The sequence below is a fragment of the Harpia harpyja genome, chromosome 5 (assembly GCF_026419915.1).
Source record: "Harpia harpyja isolate bHarHar1 chromosome 5, bHarHar1 primary haplotype, whole genome shotgun sequence".
Classification (NCBI taxonomy): Eukaryota; Metazoa; Chordata; class Aves; order Accipitriformes; family Accipitridae; genus Harpia; species Harpia harpyja.
This window is the reverse complement of record NC_068944.1, coordinates 12,090,463-12,116,715: the sequence shown is the minus strand read 5'-3', so window position 1 is coordinate 12,116,715 and position 26,253 is coordinate 12,090,463. Positions and strand designations below refer to the sequence as shown.

The following is a 26,253-nucleotide window of genomic DNA, read 5'->3' as shown; positions in this document are numbered from 1 at the left end:
GCCCCTTCCCATTTATATATATTAATCTACACTTGCTACGTACAACACTCACACACTTTCTGAATTTTTGCCTTGCCTTTCTCAAACCTTTTTCAGCTTGACAGAGTTTTTAATTACATTACGGTTTTGGCCCATTCCAACCTTCACCTCCCCTAGGTATCATGTTTCTTTCCTTTTGGCTTCTGAAAGCCTCAAAGAAAGTTGCAAAACTGGAATTTGAGTAAATACTGTATGAAGAGTACTTTCCATGATGCTTTGGTTGAGTGAACTCAGTATTTCAACTTACTGAATATATCCCAAGAGATTTTTTTTTTAAATTTCTTGCTCTAATATAACTGACCAAGAAAGGTCAGTGTAGCAGAAAATTTTACTAGCACATAAAAATTTCATTATGCATTAATAACACTTCATTTCCATTACAGGCCTTAATATTAGGCACTTGCATGCTGATAACACCAGAGATGATAAACCCTAACAACTTCACTTGCAAAATAAAGTGATTATGTTTGAATTATAACTAATATATCACGTCTGTGTGTATAAACTAATGAAAAAAACAACACTCCATATTTCCACACAAGTAACAGCATTGAGACTTCCTCGGCAAACATATTTAGCACTACAGTAGCAAGTAAGTGATCCTTACTTACATGCACCCATTTTGTTGTCCCAGAACCATCCAAGTAAAGATTAATTTTTTTCCTGTTACAACTTTCCTTGCCATTCTGTGTTTGACTGGTTTTTTTTAGGGCTTCTCCAGGCTTCAACAATACTTAAGGTTAAGACGTTTCTGGGAAATTGCTGTGCATTTGGATACAGGCATGTGCAAGGACAAGAAACTTCTGCAAAGTATTATAAGAGGTTTAGGATTAATGTGTTCCATGTGCAGTTTAAGCTGTACTTCCTGAATTCTCTTTTAAGGGAAGAGAAGGATCTATTTGCTTCATTATCTACTAAAAAAGGCTTTACTACCTACTGAATAAAGGCTAAATCACAGAAAACTGAACACACCTTTGGTTCAATGGTGCTACACACCTAGCAAAACATGCAAAAGGCAAACAGCAAATGCAGCATCTGCTCCACTACCTTGGGGTACAGTGGGGATGGGAAGAAATGAAGTCTTTTACATCCCATTATCATCCCAATTCACTGCTCTCATGTCTTTCACCATAATGATGCTGGTGTGCAACCTCTATTGTTAAAACACACAGAAAATGTTTCACGGGGGGGGGGGGGGGGGGGGGGGGAAGCCGTTTAGATCCGAGGTTCGCATTTCCAAAAGAACCCATGTGCTTGTGCTTGCCCCCTCCCCCCCCCAATATTTAGTTTTTGCTGACAGCAGCTTGCCTCAAATGCTATTTAGGCAGTAAGACATCACAAGACATATGCTATTCTGAGATAACACACACCTCTGAAGTGCTGGTAGGTGTAGCTGATGCCTTCAACTGCCTGATGAATTTGTTATCTCAAAGAAACACAAGGTTTGGGAGTGTCTTATGTTACAAACCAACCCCAAATTTAGTCTTTAGAAAAAAATAAAAAAAAGAAAGAAATCAGTGATTTTGTATCCTTTCAAAGAAGGAAAAAGAGAGAGAGAGAGAGAGAGAGAGAGGTATCTGACTTGGAGTAACTACCCCTAACTTACGGCTCCAAAACAAGACTAAAATTACAGCTGTGATATGACAAAAAAAATCATTTTAATGGCTATTTATTTTTCTGTTATTTGAAGTAACAGAGATAATGAACTAATATCTGAGATTTGAGATCACCAACCTGGAAAACAAAGTTCTAAAAAGTAGGAGGGCAAATCTTCCCCCATGGGTCCTGTATGAGGAGGAGTATCTCATGCTCTAAATCCATGTTAAGTAAGCACCCATATCCAAGCTACAATAAGCGTCAATTGAGAGAGCACTTTTGTCTTTCACATGGACACTTTCTCAATAGAGATTCTGCACTTTAAAAGGACGAAGTGTTGGATTTTTGCCCGTAGCATCACTGAAGCGTAACTGAATCCATTAACAGAGTATCCACAAAAGACAATTCTGAGACTTGCTCCTCCCCTAGTCTTATCCTCTGTAAAGTCTGCATGCTACAGTACTTTTCAGGATATGCAATTTACACTGGCATCGATTACAGAAAAGAAAGATTTCTCTATTCTTCTCTAACCTCAAGCCATTAGGTGCCAAGTGGTTCAACAAAGCAGTTAACAATGATTCCAACCTGACAGCTCATATGCTTAAAATCAAGCCAGCAGTTAGGAGTTTTGCTGGATCAGGGCCAAAGCATTCAGCAATTTGCCAGTTCAAACCCATGCTGTCTATAAACAAGGAAAACAAATTCACCATGAAAAGAAGTTCCCTACACATTTACAAATCCATTCCAGGGATTGAAAATAATGTCTAGAAATTGGTCACAAAATATGGCACAGTAGCAGTCACACACCAAGTATAACAAGGATCCAAAAGTTTCATTAAAGGACTAGGGAACTGAAAATTATAATGAAAAACTCAGTTTTCCTCCACAGTTCCCATAAAATTCACTATATGCTTTTAATCTCCCTAAAAATCCAGGTTTGCTGCTGATAAATCTTGTGGGCAATCAAAAGAAAACTGAGAATAAAAGAAAAAGTCATTGATGCTCCCCCTGCAAAGGGTTCCCTTGACTGCAGCTAAGTTGCTCTTGACTTTTACTGGTATGACTGGTACCACAGTCAGGCCCATTCAACTTAAAGCAATCCAGTGCTTGAATGAGACTACTGGGTTAAAAAGTAATAAAGTGAAGTCAAGTGAGACCTAGTAAAACTTGTATTTGTAAAATGCACCTGCAGAAAACAAATTAGCTACCAACACTAGGCCAAACCGTGCATTACTTTTATACCCTGTGCAGCCCTGGGACTCCCCAAAGTTTCAGCTCCCCCAGAATTTAGCCCACCATATCCACTGAGAGCATCTACTGCCAAACCTAATGCGTTAACAAAGAAAACCTGGTTTAAGATGGATGAAGGGCAAACTGTGAACCGTAATGTTAAGAGCAGCAAAAAGATTTAACATCAAAGACATCTACACAAGTCCCTCGTTAGCAGTCATTTACAGATCAGTAGAACCCCACTAAACACAGCCTAGCACTACTGAAATATTTGGAAATCAGATTAAAAACACTACCATTGCAATTTTCATTGCCTGAATCTTGTTTTACTAGCTGGGGGGGAAGGGAGTCCTCGCTCACTAACCAGAAACTGCTAGAAAATAAAAGCACTACACAATGTGATCTTATTACTATAAATGTCACAAAGCGGTATTTCACATGCTATAGCTTGATGTAATAGAAACATCCAGTACTAAGAAATACCAGAATTGCTAAACTGGCTTTTACAAGGCAGCAAGGGCAGGGTAGGTGTCAAGAAGTGAGGGTTTTGAGAAAGCTGAGTTAGTGTGCAGCTGGATTCCCAAGTGCACATCCCTATATGCAGATGTTTGTAATACTTGCTGAAGAAGAGCTAAAAGCCCACTTATGAAAACTGGACCCCCTGTGCAACTGACTTAAACATAAAGGTGTATTTTTGAACGTGCAAACTGAAACAAAGATGGCAAATAGCTTTCCACACCCTTGGAAATATTTTTTTTTAAATGCTAGTGTTTGGTAAGCATGGAATGAAGATTGGCAATTCAGGAAGGACTAAACATAGACACAAGCAATCCTTAGAAGCAGCTCTTGTGACATTTCCAAAAGCTGCAGAAGAAGTATGAAGAACTAATCTTACTTTGGGCATCTTACATAAGCTTCAGGGCAAAGCTTATCCTACTATCACGTACCTTTAAGAAACCACACTCATTTCCTTGCTTTGTAACAGGTAAAATAAAGGCTGGGTAAATCTCCCTCTCCCTTAGCATCTTGGTACAAATTTTCTTCCAAGCTGAGCTATGCTTTGGTTGCTCATATCACAGACCTACAGCTACAATAAACTGTCTAAACAACACTTCTGTCTAATTGTGTCTCTTGTTATTGTATATGGTAACCTGCAAAAAAGGAACACTAACCATTAAACCTAAATACAGTAGAAGTATCTTTGACATGCTGTAGCAAAACACCCTGCACAAAATTCTTTGGTACTTAAATAAGACCCCCACTGAAATGTTTGCAAGGAATAAAAGCAGTGCAACAGTTGGATTAAAAACTTCAAAATGCTGCAAAAGAAGCTCTCTCTGAGCAATAACAAAGGCAATCTCTGGCGTGAGAAATCATTCATCTACTGAAGTATCTCAAGCTCAGCCAGCAAGCCTTAGTTCTGACTTGAGCTGACTGTGTGTTATCTGTTCCTCATCACCCTGCCCCATTGTGAGAGGAACTTGAATTACTGTTTAACACTCTTGCTGGCCACCCACATTACATGAGACTGGGTAAAACAGGACCTAGTAACGCAGAGCGTGGTAATCAGGAACACAGTGGAAATTACCCAAGATGCCTACAGGGCAATCGTTAAACGTTCCTTAGTTGGTATGATGTCAGGGTAATATATACCATTAAAGGGTACAGACTGCATTATCCCAAAGCATTGCTGCCCTGTTCCAGTCTAACGCTTTTTGCATGAGCTTCTTGAAGCACAACTCCCACCACCAGCCTAAACTAATGAAGGGCCAAGCAACTTCACAGTGTGAGGTGCATGTGCCAAGGGAGGTTTTAACCGCCCCTCTAGATGTCCTATGGCTTTCTCTCTTCCTCTCCCCTCAATACACACTTCAGTGATTCTGGCTGCCAGAATTTTTCTTGTTATCCATTTCCTTGGGATGATCAGCATAATTTCTACTTTGTTCTGTTCCCTCAGTTCTTCTTCCCATTCATGTCAACCCACAGTTAAAGATAAATGAAAGCAAAAAGCAATTGCTGATGGCAGCACCACAGGAATATATATACTCACACATAGGAGATATCCTCCGCAGTCCTGAGGAGCGTACAAGAGTCCAAAGGGGAGGGAAGAGGTAACAGAATGCTGCTGTGGAGATAGACACAGGCCTGTACTGGTCAAAAATGATGCTTCAACCTGCAGTGCTTTGCAGAGAAACTTCAGATCATGAGAAAATACCAAACCACATGTGGCTTTGCTACGCACATCAGGATTGGACTATGTGCATTACAGCAAGGCAGATATAAAAGAGAAATTTCTGAATGGTATTATTAGACACGTTCAAACTGGGTAACTGATCTAGTCCTGATCCACCAAATTTGCTTTGAGGAACAGTTTGAACTTTGCAGAGTCCCAAACAATGCCTAACAGATGCTCTTCCTTCTGCAAGCACAGGGTCCTTGCCTCTGCCCAACTTCCCCGATGATTTGAATCATCAATTTGCTGTATTTGAAAGTTCTGGCATTAATCCCACCGGTGTTAACAATAAAAACAATTAGTTTGGGTTGTAAAATTGAGGGGGTTTTATATTCCAACAACCACTCCCTGGCAATGCCAAAATTAACTGGTGAAGTGCATAATCACAGTGTAACGTTTTTATCTTTGTGGTAGGGATCTAACAGAAGCCACTGAGACACTGTTCTTCCCTGAAACTACCTCATTTCTGGGAAGCCTGGAGCAGTAGTTACCAATTGCCCAGCACTGAGACATTCTCCAATTTGTTGTATGCTTATTCTGCAAAATCAATATGCTTTCAACATACTTAAGATTGTACATATAGAACAAGATCTTAATTTGGTGTAAAATGCCCCAAAAGCACTGCCTTCAGTGGCATGATACTGTGGGATTTACAGTAAGTGAGAGTGTGGCATGAGAAGTATCTAAAGGGTAATTATTTGATTAAGATATATAGTAAAAATGTTTGATTTTTAAATAGTAGAGAGGAATTCCCTTGCACACAGAGGAACATTTTTTCATATAAGCAGAACAATGAAGTCCTGGTACTGGACACTGGCAGCTGTGTTTCATGCACTCACTTTGGCAACAGAAAACTTTTAATAGGACTATCTATCTCTTTTCTTTGGAGTTACTATACATTTTTATTTTCTATTTTCACTTGCTTAGCTGTTTTATTCTTACTGTTCCTCTCCTCTCTCAAATTACAGCCTCGCCATTTTACTGGAAAATTAAAGCAACTCTGGACAAATTTTACTTTTGATTTAAGTCAAAAGCCTTATGAAATAAGGCACTTTTCATTAAAGTTCCAGCTCTTGGAGTTGTTATAATTTATATCTGAGCAAAACAAAGTCCAAATTTATGCTTCATAAATCTCTCCTACTCTTCTTCTTTCACAAAACTTACTAAGGTCATTATGTTTCTATTCAAGCATTCCAATTTACATACAGGATCATCTTATAACATGCCTGGGAAAAACGTGTTACATCCCCCAGTTTGTATAACCTGTAAGCAATTCAGAGGCAGCTGTCTCTTCTCCTTTAATTTACTAATTACTAAATCAGTATCTGGCCATGGATTTCTAAGAGTTTTTACAAAGTAACAACGTAACAAACACAAAGAGCTCCAAAACCAGGCGCTGCTGCTATTTTTTTTTTTTTTTTTTTAAGCTAAAACCTAGGAAGGAGCCGAGCGTTCAGTTTTTTTAGCAGACTGATAACAACAAGGGGGTGGGCCCACTAGCAGGTATGGACAAGGCGAGCTCCTGCTGCTGTCTCCCACTCGTGCGACTGCTCCAGACCTTCTGGTTTTCACATGGAAATCCTCTTGCAGTTATCCACCTCTCAGTGCGGGGTGTCGTGAGCCCTCACGGCTTCAGTGCAAGGCACCCAGCACCCTGGCACTGCCTTGGGGGGTTTGAACCCCAGTGCCATCCCACACCTCTTTCCAGCCTGCCCTCCTCTTCGAAGCCTCACGGCACGGCACAGCTCCCTTCACCGAGGTCCTGCTCCTCCCTGCCTTCCCCCATTCCCCTTGCTCTCCTCCCTGCATCCTACTCCCATCTCGTCTCGCCCCTTCACGGAGCTCATCTGAGCAAGTCCCACCATACCACTGGGAATTCCCGACACAAACCAAATGCAGCCACGCGCCACTGCTTTGTGTTTATTGTCTGGCTGGTTTGGTTTTTTTTAAATATTCTGTGCAGTCTAGCAACTTGTGTCTACCTCATCTAGTCAGAGTACGAGCTCCTCGGGCCTAAAGCTGTGTTCGTACAGGGCCTAGCGCAACAGTTCTCACTCACAGTCAGCCCCTTCCTGAATTAGCCAGCGTAATAAAAACAGCATGTGTTGAGTAAGAGTGAATCAGTCTCTCCTTAAAGCATTTCAAAAATCCAGAGGAGTCTGACAGAAGGAAAAAAAGAAAAGGGAAAGAAGAGGCAGGAGATAAAGGAAACAAAATGGACGAGATGGCTGACAGCATTCCAAGGTGCAACACCCTCTCTCTTCCCTGCCGTCCTTCCTGACAAGGTCAGGCTAGAAGCAGCATTCCTCTCCTTTATTCCTATAAAATGCTCCTTTTCTTTTTCTTTTCTTCCCCCCCCCCCCTCCGATTACTTTTAACATTTACTTCCTGCCCCATCTGGCGCTTAGATGCAAAAAGAAGTACCTTTATGGCACTCCCTTACTGACCGGGGCATCACAGGCCTGTGCTTTTACTACGTGTTTGCTGAGCGCCAAGTGGTATTTAAATAGTTTTCACTTCTTTTCTTCATCTTCCCACCTGCCAGCAGCAGTCACAGCCTCAAAAATTATACTTCCCTCTTCGTTTCAGGACTGAAATAGTTCATAGTGCCTAATGTAACAAACTAGCACCTTCCCTGCTAAACACACCATGACAAAGAGGGGGCCCACGTTGAGCCTTAAAAATACTAACCACCGAATGCATGCAGGCTGAACTATTTCTTTGGCATACCTAAAACTACATTTTAGTTGAGAAGCTGAAAAGAGTATTTTCCCTTCCACTTTCATCAACACATGCATAATCCCCCTCTACTCTCTTAGTCATAGCTCTGGGGCTCTTTTTCGTTAAAAATGAAAATAAAAAAAAAAAAAAAGCCTCAAGTTGGGGAAGTGCTGAGCAACAACTCACAGGTGGTTCAAACCGCTCTGCATGCAACTCAGTGGAAATTCAGGTACAGTTTGCTAGTGGCTTGAATGCCAAATAAAAACGAAGACTCATCTGGGGCAGGAAGACCTCAAAAAATATTCAAAGTCTGCTCTTAACAGAGTGAATGTGCTCCAGGCCACCTCTTCGCACATGGCTGTTACACAAAGCACATATACCTCATGCATATATCTTTGTATGACGGGTATCCCACAGTACACTGTGTGTAACTCTAGAAAACTAATTTTTACCCTCCTTCTAACAAGATGGAAAGCACTTTGTAACCAGCTGGCTTACCCCCTGGCAGCTGATAAGCTGGGTTTGCAAACACTACCCCTGTGCCTGAGAAATCATTATGTTACTTTACGTAGACAGCAGAGACAATTACTGATACGTTAAGAACAAAGAAGTGCCTACCCTGGAGGCTCTCAACCCCATTTCACATGCAAGGTGCAATTCTTGCTCTTCTCCCAATAAGCCCTATCAGTACTTCCCAGCCCGTCACCCTCAGCCCCAACATCTGTTGGCCCTAAGTGACCACGGAGGTACACTGCCAGCTTCCCTGCTGCAAGACACTGTGTGTCAAGAGGACTACTCAGATTATTAAGAATTAAATGCAGAAAGAAACACTTTCAGCTGAGTCAAGGCCACAACATTCAATACTTGGCAGTCTCAAGGCCCTTTTCTGACCCTGCATAACACAGTAATGCGTCAAAGGGGGGGGGGGGGGGAGACTAAAGATATGATAGTAATAAAAAATACAGATACCATATAAAATAACCTTATGAATAGCAGAAGATTTTCCTGACCACAGCCTGAGTAAAAATAATACCACAGGAGGCAGGTCAGGAACAGGAACAGAGAGTGCTGCTTGCCTGCCTCCACTGGGGAGGGATGCGGTCCATGGGGCTGGAGCACGGCCCTCAACAGAAAAGCTTCACCTGCAGGAGTAACTACAAAAAGCCGCAGTAGAGGACGGCAAACCGCAGCACTTGTAGGACTAAACGTGCTTCAAGGCCACACCTGATTTTAGCAGGAGCGTACATGAGGGTGGAATTTGGCATTTATTCTGTACACCTTAAGTTTCTGTTCACAGAGGAGGGAAAGAAAGCCTCTTGAGTTAAAGCAGCAATCTGCAGAAGAGTAAAACTAATCCTACAGCCAGCTGGACAGAAGAACCCCAGTCCCTTAGAAAACAATGTAAGGGCAGTGTCAGTAAATCTACATAACAAAAAGACAAAATCGAGAAACTTAGGTCTTGAACATTGACCTATGAAAACTCCTTTAAAAAAAAAAAACAAACCAAACAACTTTCTTTGGAATCCAAAAAATCTTTGTCACTTCATTGACACAGTGATTTTATTTAAGGAAACTCTATTAAGAAGCAAGGGTAACATTTCTCTTGGTCATAAGATTAAAACATTTCTTATTAGCCAATTAAATACTTGATTAGCTCCTCAGCTGTGACGTTAGCAAATATAAAACGCAGCAGCCACCCTCCCAGCCCATCAATGCAAACACATCCCTCTTCCAAGATGTGCCTTTATTTAGGCCCACCAGTTTGCTGCTTCTTTACAGTTAAAGAAGATAAGGACCAGTTTGGCACCCAAAGAAAAGAGCTTCCAGGTGCTGGCTAGTGACATTGCTTAAGCCAGTAACCTTAATTCCTGTGAGAGAAACTGCTGTGTGACTTTAACTCTCACCTTTCACTCCTGCAACAAGGGCTCAAAGCTTGAGTGGAGGCAAGAAGCAGGACAGGCAGAGATGAGACAGCTCCTTTTGTTAGAAATAAAGTGCTGAATATGGAGAACACATAACAGCAGCTTTCCTATTTGAACATCATGTGAAAAAGTGTTTCAGTGTTTTCAGCCTGTCTCCAGAGAGATGGTTTTCCATCACAGCAGTTTCCATAAGAGCACTGTACATTACACTGGTAAAACATGGCAGCCCCATTTAACTCCAGACAAACCTGCAGTTTTATCACTGCATCTTGTGTCAACTAGGTGTTTCAGGCAGCAGCTGATGGATTTTCACACAAAGTAAGTATGTAAGCTCCTATAAGGAACTTTAAGTGTCCAAAATCCAACAACAGACGGGAAAGTCAAATTTTGAGTCTTTTAAATGGGCAAGTAATTATAGTGAAAATATTTAAAGTCAGCTTGTCGCTAGGACTTTTTGGAGTTGTGGTTTATGGAAAGGGCAAGAAAGCATTAAAAAAAAAAAAAAGTGGAGTTCTTGGTTTAATTTACATTTCTGTTCTAGTGTGCACCCCATTTGTCCACAGGGGACTTGATCCAAGTTGTAGCAAAATCAAGTTTAGGACCATTCTTGTAAGTTTAAGGACAAACAGATGGGTTTAATTTTTTACAGTTTCAGTCCTTTGGAGCTCTCTTCCCTCTACGCCTTACATTCTGAAAGTTATATTGCCAAGCAGCGTCGGCCCCATCTTTACTTGTCCTAAAACCATGAGACTTTCACGAAAGAAGCTTAATGGAAAAAAAAAAAAAATATCCAACATTGCTTCAAAACTTTATGAAAAACATGTAACTATTAATACACAACTCTGGAAAATGTAGCTTTGCTGCTGCGGGGTCTGTAGCCAGGAGAAAGAGCAACATTATATAAAATCCTGACAGAATACAGCTAATTGAATAAACCCACCCTCTTCCACAATGGTGCAGATTACTTCATCCGCGATGGTCTTGAAAATGAGTTTAACTCTACAGATAACTATGGTCTTCACAACAAAAGGAATGAAAATGAGAGGAAAACGTTATTGTTCACCAAAGAGAAAACAAACAAACAGCACAAGGCTAGTAAGGAAAGAATGGTTAATCTCACATTTCTAAAAGAGTATTATAAACAAAGAATGGTGAACAACAAAAATATTAAAAAAAAAATACAAAAGCACTTAATGGTGTTCTTTTAAATATTTACTTTGCTGCTATTTGGAGAATAATTTGTTCCATTTACTAGTGTTGGGCTCAAAGGACCGCTTTAATCCAGAGAGATTAATTATAGCCTTTGGAGTTATAAACACAATTTGGGAAGCAAAGCAGAGAAGAGGAGAGAGACGCCTCTCACGCTGGCGATTAACAAGTTTACGTGCTTCAGGGCTACACCACACAGGCTGTGCCCCTGCTACACCTGCACGCTACAGGCAGAGCAGTGCACAGGACGCCCATCAATCGGGGAAAAACAGTCCCCGAGACGTCCAGGGAAGACACTACCCTCCCCTATAGCATTCCTATAGGCAACTAAGATACTTCTCAGGCGTCCTCCACCGAAATACAAGTTTGCCTGCACCTTATGAAGACATCCTCTGATCTCACTTTTATTACCTGCGCCAGAAACCATGCCGAGAGTCTCACAACATGACACTCATAACATGAGTCGCCATGCCGAGAGAAGCAGCAGCGCTCAGCGGGCACGGGACCCCATCCACACTGACTTTAAACCTCTCGGGTGCTTTCACGCATCTCTCCCCCTGCTCATCGCCGTGTCCCGCACCGGGAGACGCAGGGACCGGCGACAGCGAGCAAGGCAAGGCTGGGAGCGATCTTACCTAGCGAGGGGTTGGCTGCTCCCTCCTCCGAGCTCTCCTCGGCCCCCTCCTCCCCCAGGCCGGAGGTGACCGAGTCCTCCTGGGCGGACGCAGAGCCAGGGGTGCTGGGCCCGCTGACGGACCCCGAGTCCCCTTCCTCGCTGCTAGAGCCGTAGCGGTCGGGCTGGGCAGCCGTCCCGCCCTCGCCGCAGCTTCTCCGCTCCTTGCGGTGCACCCGGGAGTGCAGCACCATTTGGTGGTAGGTGCGGAAGATCTTCCCGCACTCAAAGCACTCAGTGGACTTGTTCTGGGCGGCCCGCCGGCTCTGCCGTGAGGCAGGGCGGTAGTCCAGGTCCCCCTGGGCGAGCGGGCAGCTCTCCCCCGGCGGGGCACCGCCGGTTTTCTCCGGGCGCCCGCCGGTGCAGCTCTTCTTCTTGGGGTTGCTGGAAGAGCTGGGCGAGTCCTGGTCTCGCTTGCGCTTCTCCTGGTTGACAAGGATATACTCTCTCTTATCCTTGTCGTAAGTCACGTCCGCATCCGCCAGGGCCTCGTCCCATCCCACATACTTCACATACTCTGAGGGCTCTACTACTTTTCCTTTGGTGGCCAGCTGCCAAGCTTGGTAGCTACTGACCGGATCCAGCTCGGCTACTCTTTTCCCAGGCTGTCCTCTTGTAACTCTATCCAGCCCTACAGATGGCCTTAGATTGAGACACTGCAAGAAAAACTGCTTTGTTACCGAGGAGCTTAGGCTCCCATCAATTAAGCCCTCGGCTTTATCCCCGGCGCTGCCCCGCTGCGCCCGGTAGTGAACAGTGTTATGCGCTTTCAGGCTTTCCATATTTGTAAACAGATTTCCACACTTGGTGCAAACTTCATACAGAGAGAGGCCCGTCACAATCGTCTCCTCCTGTATCACGTCATTGATAGTGGCTATGAGCTCCAAATCATTTTTTGGTTTGCTTTTGCTCCCGGTCTTGGGGCCGTGCGACTTCATGTGGTTTTTGAGAAACCAGGGCTCTTTGAATCGCCTGCCACAAATGTGGCACCCGTGATCAAATGACCCCCTGTGCTTTTTCATGTGAGCTTTCAGGAACCAGGTTTGACTAAAGGCCTGGCCACAGACTTCACATGGAAACTCGCCCGCGCTCAGCTCGCTCTTGCAGTTCTCGGTGTAGGCCTCCCCATTTGGGACCTGAGCTGTTATATGGTCCTTCTCTATGTGGTTTAACAGCGTCTCCTCCCTCAGGGTCATGTAGCTACACAACCTGCACTTGAACGGTTTGTGGACCTGGTGCAGGTGCTGCTCCAAGTCCTTCTTCCTTTCAAATTTGTTTTTGCAGAAGGTGCACTGGTAAGAGGTCAGCTTGCCATCCTCCTCAGCTGGCGCCGCCTCCATGACCTCCTTCTTGCTGCTTCTCAACAAGATCTTGCTGCTATCTACCCGAGCCGTACCGTTCAAGATCCTGTTGCAGGCGGACGTACTTTTAGTGGGGCTGGTGCACCCGCCGAGCCCCTCCGAAACGCCCATCTCCCCCAGCTGCGCCTCTCCCATCTCCGCCTCATGCCCCTGACTTAAAGTGCCTGTTCTGTGACTACGGATGTGGATCTTCAGGTTGCCCTTTTGGGAAGCTCTGTGGTCACAGTAAGGGCACTTGTAGGGCTTCTCGCCCGTGTGCTTCCTCATGTGCTGCGACAAGGAGCTCTGAAAAGGGAAACTTTTACCGCAGATGCAGCAGCTGTGGCACATGGTCTTGTCAGCATCCACGTCATTCTTGCTTAGCTTGCCTGGGCTGGAGGATCTCCGTAACTCCATTTCTGCCTCTCTACTACGATCCATCTGCATTACTGCAACATCGGGTGAGCGGGGCAGGAGGACAAAAGCATGTCCGGCAGCAGAGGAGGGCTGGACCGCGTTTTCAATCATACGGTTCTGCAGAGAGATGTTTTATTGCTTCATTCTCAGGGTAATGTTTCTCCTTTCAGCTGCTCGAGAGAGTCCGAAGCGCCGATTTATTTCCGTGTGCTCTGTAAGTGGATGGCATAGATCACCTGAAACAAGAACAAAATCACAAAAATGTAATGAAATTGTGTAAGTAGATTATTAAATATGTTTAAACCTACTCATATTTTTAATTCAACAGTTTCCATCACTCGCCCCGCATTCAGAAACGTACTATACTACAATTTATTGCACCAAAAAGCAGCAGCTTCTCCTTTTGCTGATATTTTAGGCTTCAATGGCAAGCATCATTAATAAACAAGTAAAATCCAAAGAAGAGCAAACATTCATTCCCATACACTGACATCACAGTGCAAACTTGAAAAATATTTTTTGCTTTAGAACCAGGCAGAAGTGGCTAAAAATACACCTTAAATGAGGAAAACATTTCTTGAGGGGGTTATTACACTTTAAATCTGTGGCTTTACCATCATGTGTAATTTCATGTAAAATACTTACTTGCCAAAGATAAAAGGCTTTCCTAGAGACTTTAGCAAATACCATATTCCTGCTGGCAACTGCATTACTTCGCGTCTCAGACAGCTCTGCCGTGCTTGATGTGGCATGCACAGAGCAGGCGCAGAGGCTGAGGACGCTCAGTACTTTGATTAGAGAGAAAACAAGAATCCAGAGCCTGACAAAGCATTCAGGAAAACTAAAAGTTATTTCCTGATGGGCAATGAAGAAAAAAAAAAAACCCTCAAAATGTAATATTTAGTCTCAGTCTAACAAAGTAAACTGATAATATGAGTAGGTATCAAATTATTTTAAAAGCGAGTGATCTATGTCAACAAGACATACAGGAAACCACAGCACCACCCACCTGAATTAAACAGAATATTAACCATAAACAAACAAACAAAACAAGAAACGACTTTGATTAACAAAACAGACTAATAAAAGTTTAAAAGCTTTTGTATCTTGTCATGACTAAATACAAGGGTCAATAGCTGCCCCAGCAATGCAAGATGCAACACACCAGCAGTTCTCCACCTTGTATACAGCAAAAACCAATGGTTAAGATCTCCATAGATTGTTTCTTTTCCAATTACCACACTGTAAAACAAAAATCTTCCCCCTTCCTACCTCATTAAGGACTACAAACACCACATGACTAAGATCAAAGAATACTGTATTCTCTAATAAAGAGAACCAATCTATTACTACATTAAGAAAACATCAGCTTCTTAAAATTTAGCTAAAAATATGCAGAGCAATAACAAGACTATATATTCACACATCCATCACTTGACATCTATGACTCACTAAATAAAGAGCTACAGATCTACAGTTGCAAATTCTAAGATTTCTCATTGTATTCACCACTGAGTCTCTTCAATATGTAAATAAATCAATAGTCTAACCACATCACCAGCATGAGCCTAGCAAAAAGCAAGGTAAAACTGATGCAACGTTCATCTCAGTTACACACTATAGAATAACTTCATTATGTTTAAGTTAATCTAGCCCACTTATTTGCTACAAGACCGTTCATTTCTGGGTTTGATTTTCTGCATATTTAGTATCCATTCAGCATGTCAAGAGTTATCCACAGCATCTACCCAAACTACCTTTTCCTCAGAAAGCTGACAGTAATATCTAAGGGACGCGCTATAAATGCAATTTCATTTCTTGAATGAAGCATTTTTATATTATGACTAATTTATTATGACAAAAAAAAAAGAAAAAATCACATCAGATCACAAACTTCAGAAGAGCAGGAAGTTTACAAACAAGGGTATCTAAATTAATCTCTAAAATTAGCCATTTAAAACCAAACTGAGGGGCAGCCTCAGAAGAAAATCCCTGGGTATATAAAGAATGGCAACCACTTGAAGTTGTGGCTGTACCAGAAGGTACAAACATCCCAAATAACAAATACAAATGCAGTTTCCACTGCATATTGATGGATGAAACACTTCAGAGTAACATCTCATTTATTTGACCCATAATCTAAATCTGCCAAGTAACAACCCATATTGCCTTATAATCAAAGACTTAACCTAAAACTCATTAAATCATAAAAAGAAACACCAGCGTAACTTCTTGCATTTAACATGATAGCATACTTGAACAAGCAACAGCTTCTTCTGAAATGTTCTCCACTATTGTAGAAAAAAGGATAGCAAGCTTTGGGGACAGATTTTTCCAGGTATTTTATACAATGTTTTCTACATCCTGCATTTTCTACAGTTTATACCAGTGAGAACACTGCTTATTGGTAGGCTGACTTCTAGACTAGCGACTTTTTTTTTTTTTTTAAATGTAGGTCCCATTGTAACTCAACTTTCTACAGTGTTTCCTGCCTGAAAGTTCAAAAGAGCTTTAACAGCCAAACTTGGACAAGAATGCTGTCTGTAGCAGTTCAGGCACATATAAATCCAAAGCTTCAGAGTCCCTCTGTTTACGTGGCCACAGCTTCCTTGTGCTTAGTCTTGACATATTTCAATTTAATTATTTATAACATTTTCATTAATGAAACTTAGTTATGAAAATGAGGATATGAAGAAAGCACTAATTCTAAGAGGCCACTCACAGGAGATCCCCCTAGGCCTGTGTTAAATTAGGCCGGGGGGGGGGGGGGGAAGTCAGAGTTAAAAAATTACCAAATTATTTCATTAGTCTAAAATACTTAATGGAAGTGTTATCATCTTCACCAAAATATTCTGAGAAAATTGTTTCATCTTCATTACTTTAGCTTGGTCAATGCACTGCAATTTATAACTTTAAAAGTTGAAATAACGTACTCCTAGATTTGAATTATTTGAATTCATACACATTTAAGACTCGCCAAATTGAAAGTCTGATTTTCCACAGACAGAAATTCCAGGGGGAGGAAGGGTGTTCACCCAATCTGAGTTTGCTTTACACAGTGTAAAGGTATGTGGAGGTCTCTCTTAGGCTTTGGTAAATCAACTGACACAAACATATACAAGCAACTTAGAACTCCCTCCTCAAATCATTTGAGCGCCACTTAGAAGTAACTCTTTCAGAGGGGCTCTTTGCAGAACAGCAAAGACAGTGTTCATTGGAAAGAAGCAACAAAAACAAAATAAAAATGGTAACTTTGAAAAAAGCTTCAATTCAGAAGACTGAACGTACAAAATGAGGAAAACACCACTTGTAAAGAATCCTACCAAGAGAAAATAACATTTTAGCTTAATAATTTCCACCTTAGCATTAATTATTAAACAATTATTTCAACATCAAAGATGCCACAAGGGATGGAAGATGTCAATTGGTAAATCAAACTACACCAATTACTCTTCTGCTGTGACTAAAATTTTGCCATAGCTATTTTTGTTTCTTTCTGGCTGATTGCAATGATAAAAATACGTCTATTTTGAAATAATTACAAATTTGAAAGTATTCTGAAATAATTCTCTTTCATCACACATGGAATGCGGCCACCTCCAGCCACCCTAAGGCTACTAAAAAAATGTTTCAACTCTCAGTAATTTCAGGTGGGAAGCAGTAACCTTTCATTGCTTTAGTCCAAGTTCACCCTGCAGTTCCTTAGCACCAGCTTGTCACACAGAATCCATAGCAGTCACATCCAGTGTGCAGATTTCTTCCAGACTGTCACAGCACGGAGATCCCCACTACCACAAAGGCAAGCCATAAGGGAAGGCAAGTGAATGTAAACTGTAAATTGACATGTAGTCTTTAAAAATATTTCATGGGTTTTAATGGCATTGCAGCCTATGCCAAATGCCATACAACTCCTTGAGGGGGGGTTGATATTCTGTTGTAAGGGGCATATGAACTAGATTCACTTCATTTTGTTGAACTAGGGATCAGCAGTTCACATAAGCAGCTGCTGGCCAGTATTCAGGAGGCATTTTCAGCCCCTTTAAAAATATACGGAGGCACGTAACATCACCACTGTTTACATGCAGGTTTGGTATATAATGCAAGGTGGAAGAGAAACATGAAAAAAGACCCAAAAACAGGAGGGGTGGTGTGCCAAGAAATGCCTTTGCTCAGCCAACTATTTTAGTTATAAGGCTTGCTGCTGCACCCATTGCCTCACAGAGTCTTTGCCTTGACTCACATGGGAATAAATACAAATAAACTTTTTTTTATCCCCACCCCACCCCCAAAGGGAACATAAGCTTTCCTACAAGCTTAAACCAAGTATTTGTCAGAATCAACTCCATTTCAAACATTTAAGCATCAAAACTTCTCTGGTTTTAAAAACTAACTCAAACAGAATTCTTGGCTTGAGAGAAAACACATTTGGCCAAAGTGACCGGCTCTCACCACGGAGCCCCAGCCCCTTTCCCAGCATCAGCCGTGGCTTCCCCAGAGAGGCTGTGGTAGCCCGTCCCTGCCGGCAGCGTGGCAGGTACGCCGGCGCATGGCTGCATCATCCTCACAACTTCTGCAAGACCCTCACGTAGTCTTGAAGGGAAGCATGCATAAAAACACAGGAGAACAGCACTTTAAATAAAACAGGAGCACTCTGAAGTACGTATTACTCTTCTCTTCATGCCACCTGCATGTTCTGAAAGAGGACCAAGTATGCTGTGAGAACTCCCTGTAGGGCGAGACAGACCCTCTTAAGGACCTTTTGTGCCTCTTGGAAAACAATTAATAAAAGAAAAATTGAAAATAAACAACACAAGAAAATTGAAAAATAGAATGCAAGAGATACCACACTGAAAAAGTAATTGCAAATTCATTTCTTACATACAAACATCATGTGCAGTGCAGACTGAGAGGAAAACACACAAGAAAATTGTTCCTGTTCCAACATACATTCTTTTTTAACTTCTCTTCAATTAAACCTGACTTTAAAAATCATATTGCATGGGCTGTAGTGGCAAGAAGGCAAACTCTTCAGTAAGTGATAAACAAGAACATACAATCTCAGAAGCTACACAGACCTACTCAAATAGCACACTGTATATTTTAAAACAAACTGCTTTCAGTTTGGGTGTATTTCAAGTCCCATCTGAAAGATAGACACGCTGGAGAAATACCGCTTTTCTAATCTCCAAGAGGTTTGAATGTACACTGCAATCTCTCTACCGTGTTCCTCTGCCAAAAGCAACAATGACTTTAAAGAAAAAAAAAAACCAACACTGTGAGGCATGATCTTGTGGAAAAAATATCGTACTGAAATTCCTTCTAGATGATTAAATGATAGGACATAGCACATAAACATCTAGGTGAATTTCAGAAAGTTGTATCTTTCAAAGAACGGCAACCTGGAGAGCTCTCTCTCCTGGTTTGAGAAGGCTCAGGTTGCCCCAGAGCCAAACAGACTTTGCTGTTCAGAGTAAAGAGGCCAGAAGAGAGCAAAGTGCTGGAAAAGAGTGGACAAAAGACAAGAGAATGTTTTACAACTGCCTTGCCAGCCTTCACGCTCACTGAACCGCAGAGACCTTTCTCTCCCTCCTTGTCTTCTCCCCAGGCTGCAGAGACACTGTCCTCCACACACGCCAGCCTCGCTCTACCTGCACACCGTCCTCCTCCCGTTGCGAGGGGGCATGGCTTCTTCCGAAAACCCGGATCCAGTGGGGGTCCACCACCCTGACTAAAGGCTCAATACTGTCATCCTCATTTAGGCACCAGTCCTACTGAAATGCCTCTTATGGACCATGTCCCTAGCCTATAGACCCTTTACTGCCTTGAGCTGATAGCATCCTTCAGACTACACCAGAGGGTAGAAGAACAAACGTACCTTTAAATAGTAAGCCCATACTTAAATGTGCAGGAAATCCTGGCATTCTGCAACCTACAGACTAAACTTGCCATTAGGTAAAGGCAGCAGAGCTCTGAATTGGTTTTCTGAGAGTAATCCAAACCAACCCAGTAAAAACCTATCCAAAAATCCTAAGCCAGTTGTAGAAGACTGTCAATTTTTCAAATTTATTCAGTTATTAAAAGCGGCAATCTTGACAACAGACCTCCTGAAGTTTGTTTAATCCTGCCAAAACTGACACAGGACTGGAAGGAAAAATAAAAAGCTCCTGGAAAAACAAACAAGGAATTTCTATTAGTCCATTTCCGCTTAGGCTTTATAAAATCCTTCGGCAGCATTTTGCAATACTTTTTTGTTTAATTATTTTACATCAGCCTTCCCCTGCAGCTGGGGAAGCCCTTCCCATTTGAAGAGTTTTCTGTCTGAACCCCAAGATATTAGTTTGAACTTCTCCAAATACATCACGTGTTTTTGTGTCTTTCTCCCTCCATGAGCTAATGACATTTTGCAGCAGGCTCCAGAGTGGCAGCCAGGGCTGCGAAAGCAGAGTCAGGCCTTCCTCGAGCGATGCCACACCCTTATCAGGGGAAAGAATACACTGAAATAAAGATAAAAACACTAATGCTGAAAAAGCTGGAGGAAGGCAGTTGCAGCAAGGTGATCTCTCTCAAAACAAAGTCAGCAAAACCTCTGTAACCCAGATTTGTTTGTGGCTCCTCAAGAAGCAGTTCAGGAGCACGGGGGGGGGGGGGGAGTTTGCTTTTGCACTGCTACGGGGTATGTTGAGAAACACAGAGCTGTCACCCACTCAGTACATACTTTGTGTTTTAGTATACTGTGCGTGTTTGTCTTCTGGGAGACAAAGAAATGTACTTTATTAGTTACACTGTAGTATTCTAAGCAATGAATTGAAATATATCATTAACATCCAGGACAAGCTTTATCTTGCTACCGAAACAAAGGGACTATTCTTTGAACAAATTGAGGGGGAAAATCCCATAATGACAATGAAGAGTTCCTCTCCCTAAAAACTGCGCTGCACGAGAGTAACAATTACGGGCTTATATTCTACAGACTGGGGTTGCGAATAGCTGCATGAAGCGATGCATTCACTATTGGGAGAGTAAGTACCATTGATGACAAGGCCTTGGGGCTTCTGCTATTCGCAGACCAATCAATAATCCATTATGAACAAACTACATTTCCCCTCTAATATGAAGAAATGAATAAAAGGGAACCAGTATCACTAGTACTTTCATGGAAAAAAACAACAATGCAGAAATCACAAAATGCCATCACAAGACTTAAAACTAGTGGTGATGTCTAACACTGACAGAACTACCCACAATAACCCTTTATTTTACAGCAGTTGCTGGATACCACTACTTTATAGTTAAAAAAAAAAAAAAAAAGCTTATTTTAAAGGCAAGATTCTTTCAAGACTACTTATTCTGGCTGCAGGACAGAACAAAAAAACAACATTAATCTTTCAAGGTAAGGAGGAGAAAATGAACTAACTTCATCCAAGTATCTACCAGTTTGCTTCAAACTATTTTCTAACATAACGTAAATAAGAACTTCCAATTAGAAATAACTGTCCAAATATGACTGGTCAACCATAACAAGATTTTATTGCAGCAGCTGTGTTTCTATCCAGACACGAGGCCCTGAAATTGTTGTTCTCCCATTGTCACTGTCACATGCTACAATACAATCAAGAGAGGATCCACTTAAATAGCAAAACCATAGCAAACCTCAGCATCCTCAGTCCAGTTCCTACCTAGACCTCATAACACAGCACCAGAAGGTAGGAGAAAAGCTCTCCTCAAAAACTACCGATAAAGTATTTAAATTTAAAAAAAAAAAAAAGTTACTGATTTTTTGATGGGTAACAGTAAATTAGATCCAAAGGAAACACTAAGACCAATATTATTAATGCATAAGGCAGTCTATGTCCTTTTCCTGAAATATAAAGGCTAGTAGTTAAAGTTGACCTCGCGGGGTGGGGGGCTGGGGGAATGAATACACAATGTGATTATTGATCAGCCCTAGAAAAGCCAAGAACTGCACTAGTGCAGATGTAATTTTTTTTTTTCCTAGGGTCATTAATGATATATGTTGGAAAGTCAAAAGCTCTTATTTTGACATGCTGTAATAGTGTCGCTAATTCTGAATAGAAGTATGATCTCAGGTTCAAAAAAAAAATCTTTAAAAAACAAACAAACAAAGCCCTCCATTTAACTTCAATTTAACAATAATGTTTTCCTATTTGGCCACACCCATCAAGTGAGTTACTTTAGTTTCTTCGTATTCTCGAGTACTAAAAAGAAAAGTTGAAGAAACATCCACAGTTCTGATAGCATCATACCAAAAATAACTCATTTACAAATACAAGCAAAGTCACCTCAATACTGTATATTACCTCCTTATTCAAATCGAAGGCATTGATGTTGTCTATTCATGCATGTCTATGGAGCTGCACATATACATGCGCAGCACAGTATTTTCCCAGCATCCAACGGAGCTTTTATATTTAATGATCTTGTTAGGGCTTCCACTGCAAACCAATTTATAGAGTTGTAACATGGCCATTTTAAATCTGCAGCGTGGGGGCTGATTTCAAACTGCATGGGTAGGGTATCTTCCTGCTAATATGCTATTATGTTCTGCTCAGTTTGCATTTTAAAATGGGGAAAAAAGGTGTATGTTTTTATTTGCAGTGTCATGACAAGGAAATACTTAGTTTTATTATTTTGACATTATCTGCAGCAGAATCAGGACTGAATCATCAACTGATATAAAATACTGGAGTGCAGTACATCGCACACATATACACCCACCCCTTCTTGCTGCCTCTTTCATCTGCCCCGTCAATGCAAGCTACGCACAAACCACTTCCTCAGCTGCCGTAAATGCACACAGTGCCATGAGATCAATTTGTATCAAATGAGAAGCTATACCGCTAGCTAAAATTGGAATGCCTTTGTGCTGTGTACATCAAGACTTGAATGCAAGAAAAACATGAGCATAATTAAAAGTAAATATTTTGAACTGTTGATTTCCTACACCAGCAAAAGTTACACGAAGCAACATTGTCCTAAGTGCCCAAATTCCTCCCTGTCACAACTAACAATTACACCAGTGAGGAACGAACTTCAGTGCTTTAGTACATACACACAGCGCTGTAATGGCTTGCCCATAGCAGACCTCAAATATAAAAAGTTGTATGTTTAATATCAAGCAAATTTACTAGCTACAGCTATGTGTTCAGCAGGTCAATGGAAGGTAAAGATTATTTCTACCGCACGTTGCTATGAAATAAGCTGTGTGGAGAATTAAGAAATTCAAGGTAATAAATTCGCTTCTCTTATACCTAATATATCCTACTTCTCAAATTGGTACAGTAAAATCATTACCTTATAAATACAAGTGTTGCCAAGCGTTAACCTGTTAACAGATTTAGAATTACAGCACTGTTGTTTGATTAACTATTAAAGCCTTACTGTAATAAAAAATTATTTCTGAAGTAACACCAGCAAGTTGTTCGCTTACTTTTTCCCCACCACAGTATTATAAAGGAACTGTAAAGCACCGAAACAAGCTTTTAGGCTATACTTCCTTATCTCTTTTCAAACTCCCATTTTAAGAGAGTAAAAAGATTGTATTAAAAAAAAAAGGGGGGGGGGGAGATACAGGGAGAGAGAAAGGCAGAGGGGAAAGGGAGAGGAACAGTGCCCTGATATAGAAGGAGGGATAATCATATGCAATAAGCCATAAAAGCATTCTGTTAAAAATTTACCTTCGGAGGTAGCACTGTTTAGCACTGAGAAGCAACACAAAACTCATGAAACACATACCACCAAAACCTCATTTTCAGTTGTTGAGTTACTTTTATATACACACACACACACACACACACAAATTATTTCACTGGAAGCTCTTGCAAAGCACAAAACAACACGGACAAGCTCTACTTTAGGAAGCTTTCTTAAACGTTTAAGAACTTAAGCAGGTAATTAAGACTTTCAATCGCAGTTTTTCCATTCTCTGCAACATTTCTGAATGTCAAGCATGCAGACTATGCCCAGGCCTGAGCGCAGACACTCTGCACTTCAGAGATCCCAAACCAGCCAAGCTGAAGCTCGCTCTGCACCAGCTGAGACTTAGCGCTCGATGCGCTGCTTAAACCGCACGCAGCTTTGTCTCAGTGACACCAGCCCCAAACCAGCAGAGGACAGTGCTGAAGGCCAATCTGTGGAGAGCCAGTGTCTCAGAAATACCTTCATTTCACCTTCTTTTGCTAAGGTACACAGCACCCCCGAAGATCACTTTATCCACAAGTGTAATTTGTGATGATGAGCTTATCTTACACTTGGTAGTAAGACAGGTGATTGCTAGTAGTTTAAAAGAGGGGTTCACAACTTTCTAAGTTCATCAGCAGTTTTAAAGATGAGATGTCTGCTGTTGCTTCACTACTCCATTAATTCGTTTTAGAGTTTTCTGTAGTTCTCATCATTAAAAGCTACTTCCACTACATATGTGACAAATCCAACTGTGAAATGTACTCAGTCTTGCACTGGCCCATCACTGTCAGCACAGAAAAGCAAACAGATACAGCCAGTACAACAAAAGTGACGTCACCATAAAGCATGAGTTGACCTACATAGTAGGGCAACTACTTTTTCCTCTTTTTATTTATTTAGTTTTTTTAACACTTTTTAAACAATAGTCCTGTGTACCAAATGAATACAAAGCACAAGATGACTTTTTTCTGGATTTCAAAGCTCCTAGCCAAGAGAAGAGACACTAAACCCAAAATCAAATTTTTCAGCTGTCAGAGTTGGTCCACCTTATTTTGGTATGAAGCGCTGAACTATCTCTGTGGAACATCACTGCAATGTATCATCCACAGAGACAAACAGATTCCATCCACTGCTTATAAATATGATTTCAAGGCACATTTTACCAACACTGTTAACTTTGCTCTCCTTACTGCACAATGCGTGCTTCAGATTTTGGCAGGTCAGGACATTGTGGATATCACATGATAAACACTGACAACTCTGTTCAGAAATACTCCCCTTACATAAATAGGGAATGTACATCCATGTACATCCCCTCCCCTTGCCATTTAACCAAAGACTTTAAGTCTTTGGGCCAATCCCTCACCTACAGCGTACAAGTTGTTTGCCCAGAAATCCAAAGACAGAAGTTCACCCCAGTGCAGAAGATTATTCTGTGTTACACCCACCATGAAAAAGAAGGGCCTGGATGGACAACCATCCCCAAAACCATGCCTGACCTCATTGCTGGCCTTGGGAATAGGAAGGTAGAGCTAAGTGCAGAAAAACAGCAAAGGAACAAAACCCACCCCCTGCTTAGAAACTCTTCTACAGCATCAGCACACAAATGCTGAGCAACTACTTCAAAACAAAACAAAACAAAACAAATTCTCTGAAATCATCACTCACAGGATAGCAAGCAAACAAGCCTGCAAGGAAGAAAACTCTGCTGCAGGGCTATTGCCGGTTTGTTTGTTTTCCATACGCTACAACTACAACTTGCAAAACAGATCTATCAACCGGTAAGACAAACGCAAATTACACAGACCAAGAACATGCACCTGTCTGCATCACCAAATACTACAGGTAAACTTCACTCCTCCCTTCAGAGAGATGTGGCTACGTACCCTACAGACACCAACACCCTCCCCTCTCACACGCTCCTCGCGACAGAGAGCTCAACACGCCGTCGCTGCTATGTACGTGTCACTTCACCTTCCTCCGCAGCGCACGTCCCTGTCCGGCCGCCCCGCTCCTGCGGCACTGACCTCCTTACTTCCACTCTCCCACCCGCCGCCGTCACCACCATGCCTCCGAGCCCCAGCTATCCGTGCACACCGCCGGCCTGTCAGGTCCCTTCTGGATCACCTGCAGGCAGCTGCCAGGCGCTCGGTCCCTTTCCCTGGCCATCACCATCCCGCGGTCGCAGTTTAAAGGCCACTTCTTTTCCCCACGCCTCCCTTTCCGTCTGCTCGCTCTTCAGCCCTGCCTTCTCAGCGCTCCCCAATGGTTCTGCTTCTTCCCAGAAGCACCTTCTCCTCCTTCTCTCTCTCTCAAACCTGTTTGGGCCCTTCGTGACTAATTCTTCCATTTGGGCTCTCCCTCGCTTGCACGGCTTCAGTCCCTCCTCACTGGCTCCTTGTTTTCCAGGACATTTCAGCAGGAGCTCAAGTGCCTCCTCCTTGCCCCTCCTGTCCTCTTCCCTAGAAGATGCCCATTCTTCAGTCTTTTCTATCTTCAGCTCCTACCGAGTCATCTCTGGCCACCAAGCTCATAATTTGTTCCCCTCTGGTCTATTCAAGTAACTGCTGCTAACAGCATAGTGCTCTCCCAAAAAAATCAAAGGATGTCAACACCCAGGTCAAATGCCTCGCGTTAGGTTCAAGTGCCATTCTTCTTCTTCAAGGACCTCCACAGTTCCACCCTACTCTCTTTTGTGCGGGCAGTGATTCACACTCCCTAATGCATCTTTTGTATCAGTTTCCCACTTGCAACCTTGCGTTTCAATGCTGCATTTAGAACAGGTTTTTCATTATTTTTTTATTCATTCTTAAAAGCGTATTTTTCACAAATGACTCAAAACTATTTTCCAAAATGAAATCCATCACTCGGTTTTGTTGGGTTTTTTCCCCCTAATGCATAATATGTGTAGTACATATTATTGCTATGTTCTAATTGGTATGTATATTCCTCAAGGCAGGGACTTGAGATCTTTTATACATGCTCTTTTATATACTTTTATATAGTGCCAAATGCTCTGACTTCAAATAATTTCTAAGAGCAAATTATCATTATAAAGTCAAGCTTCACCTTTTCAAAGAGTCAAAGTCCTTCTTTTCATCAGAGGCACAGCCAGAAGTTGAGAAACCAAGATTCTTTCCCATGAGTCCCAAAAGTAAACTAATCCCCTCTTCT

The 26,253-nt window shown here is 41.9% G+C and overlaps 1 protein-coding gene across 3 annotated transcripts in view; it reads right to left on the bottom strand.

Moving 5' to 3' along the window:
- The window catches only part of ZNF516 (zinc finger protein 516), a 105,612-nt gene that overhangs the window by 48,088 nt on the left and 31,271 nt on the right, over window positions 1–26,253 (bottom strand). For all 3 annotated transcript variants that reach the window (XM_052787423.1, XM_052787425.1, XM_052787424.1), the window contains exon 2: window positions 11,586–13,616. In XM_052787423.1, the coding sequence (XP_052643383.1) occupies window positions 11,586–13,491 (1,906 nt within the window). In that variant the 5' untranslated portion in view covers window positions 13,492–13,616. The remainder of the gene's footprint in view (window positions 1–11,585; window positions 13,617–26,253) is intronic.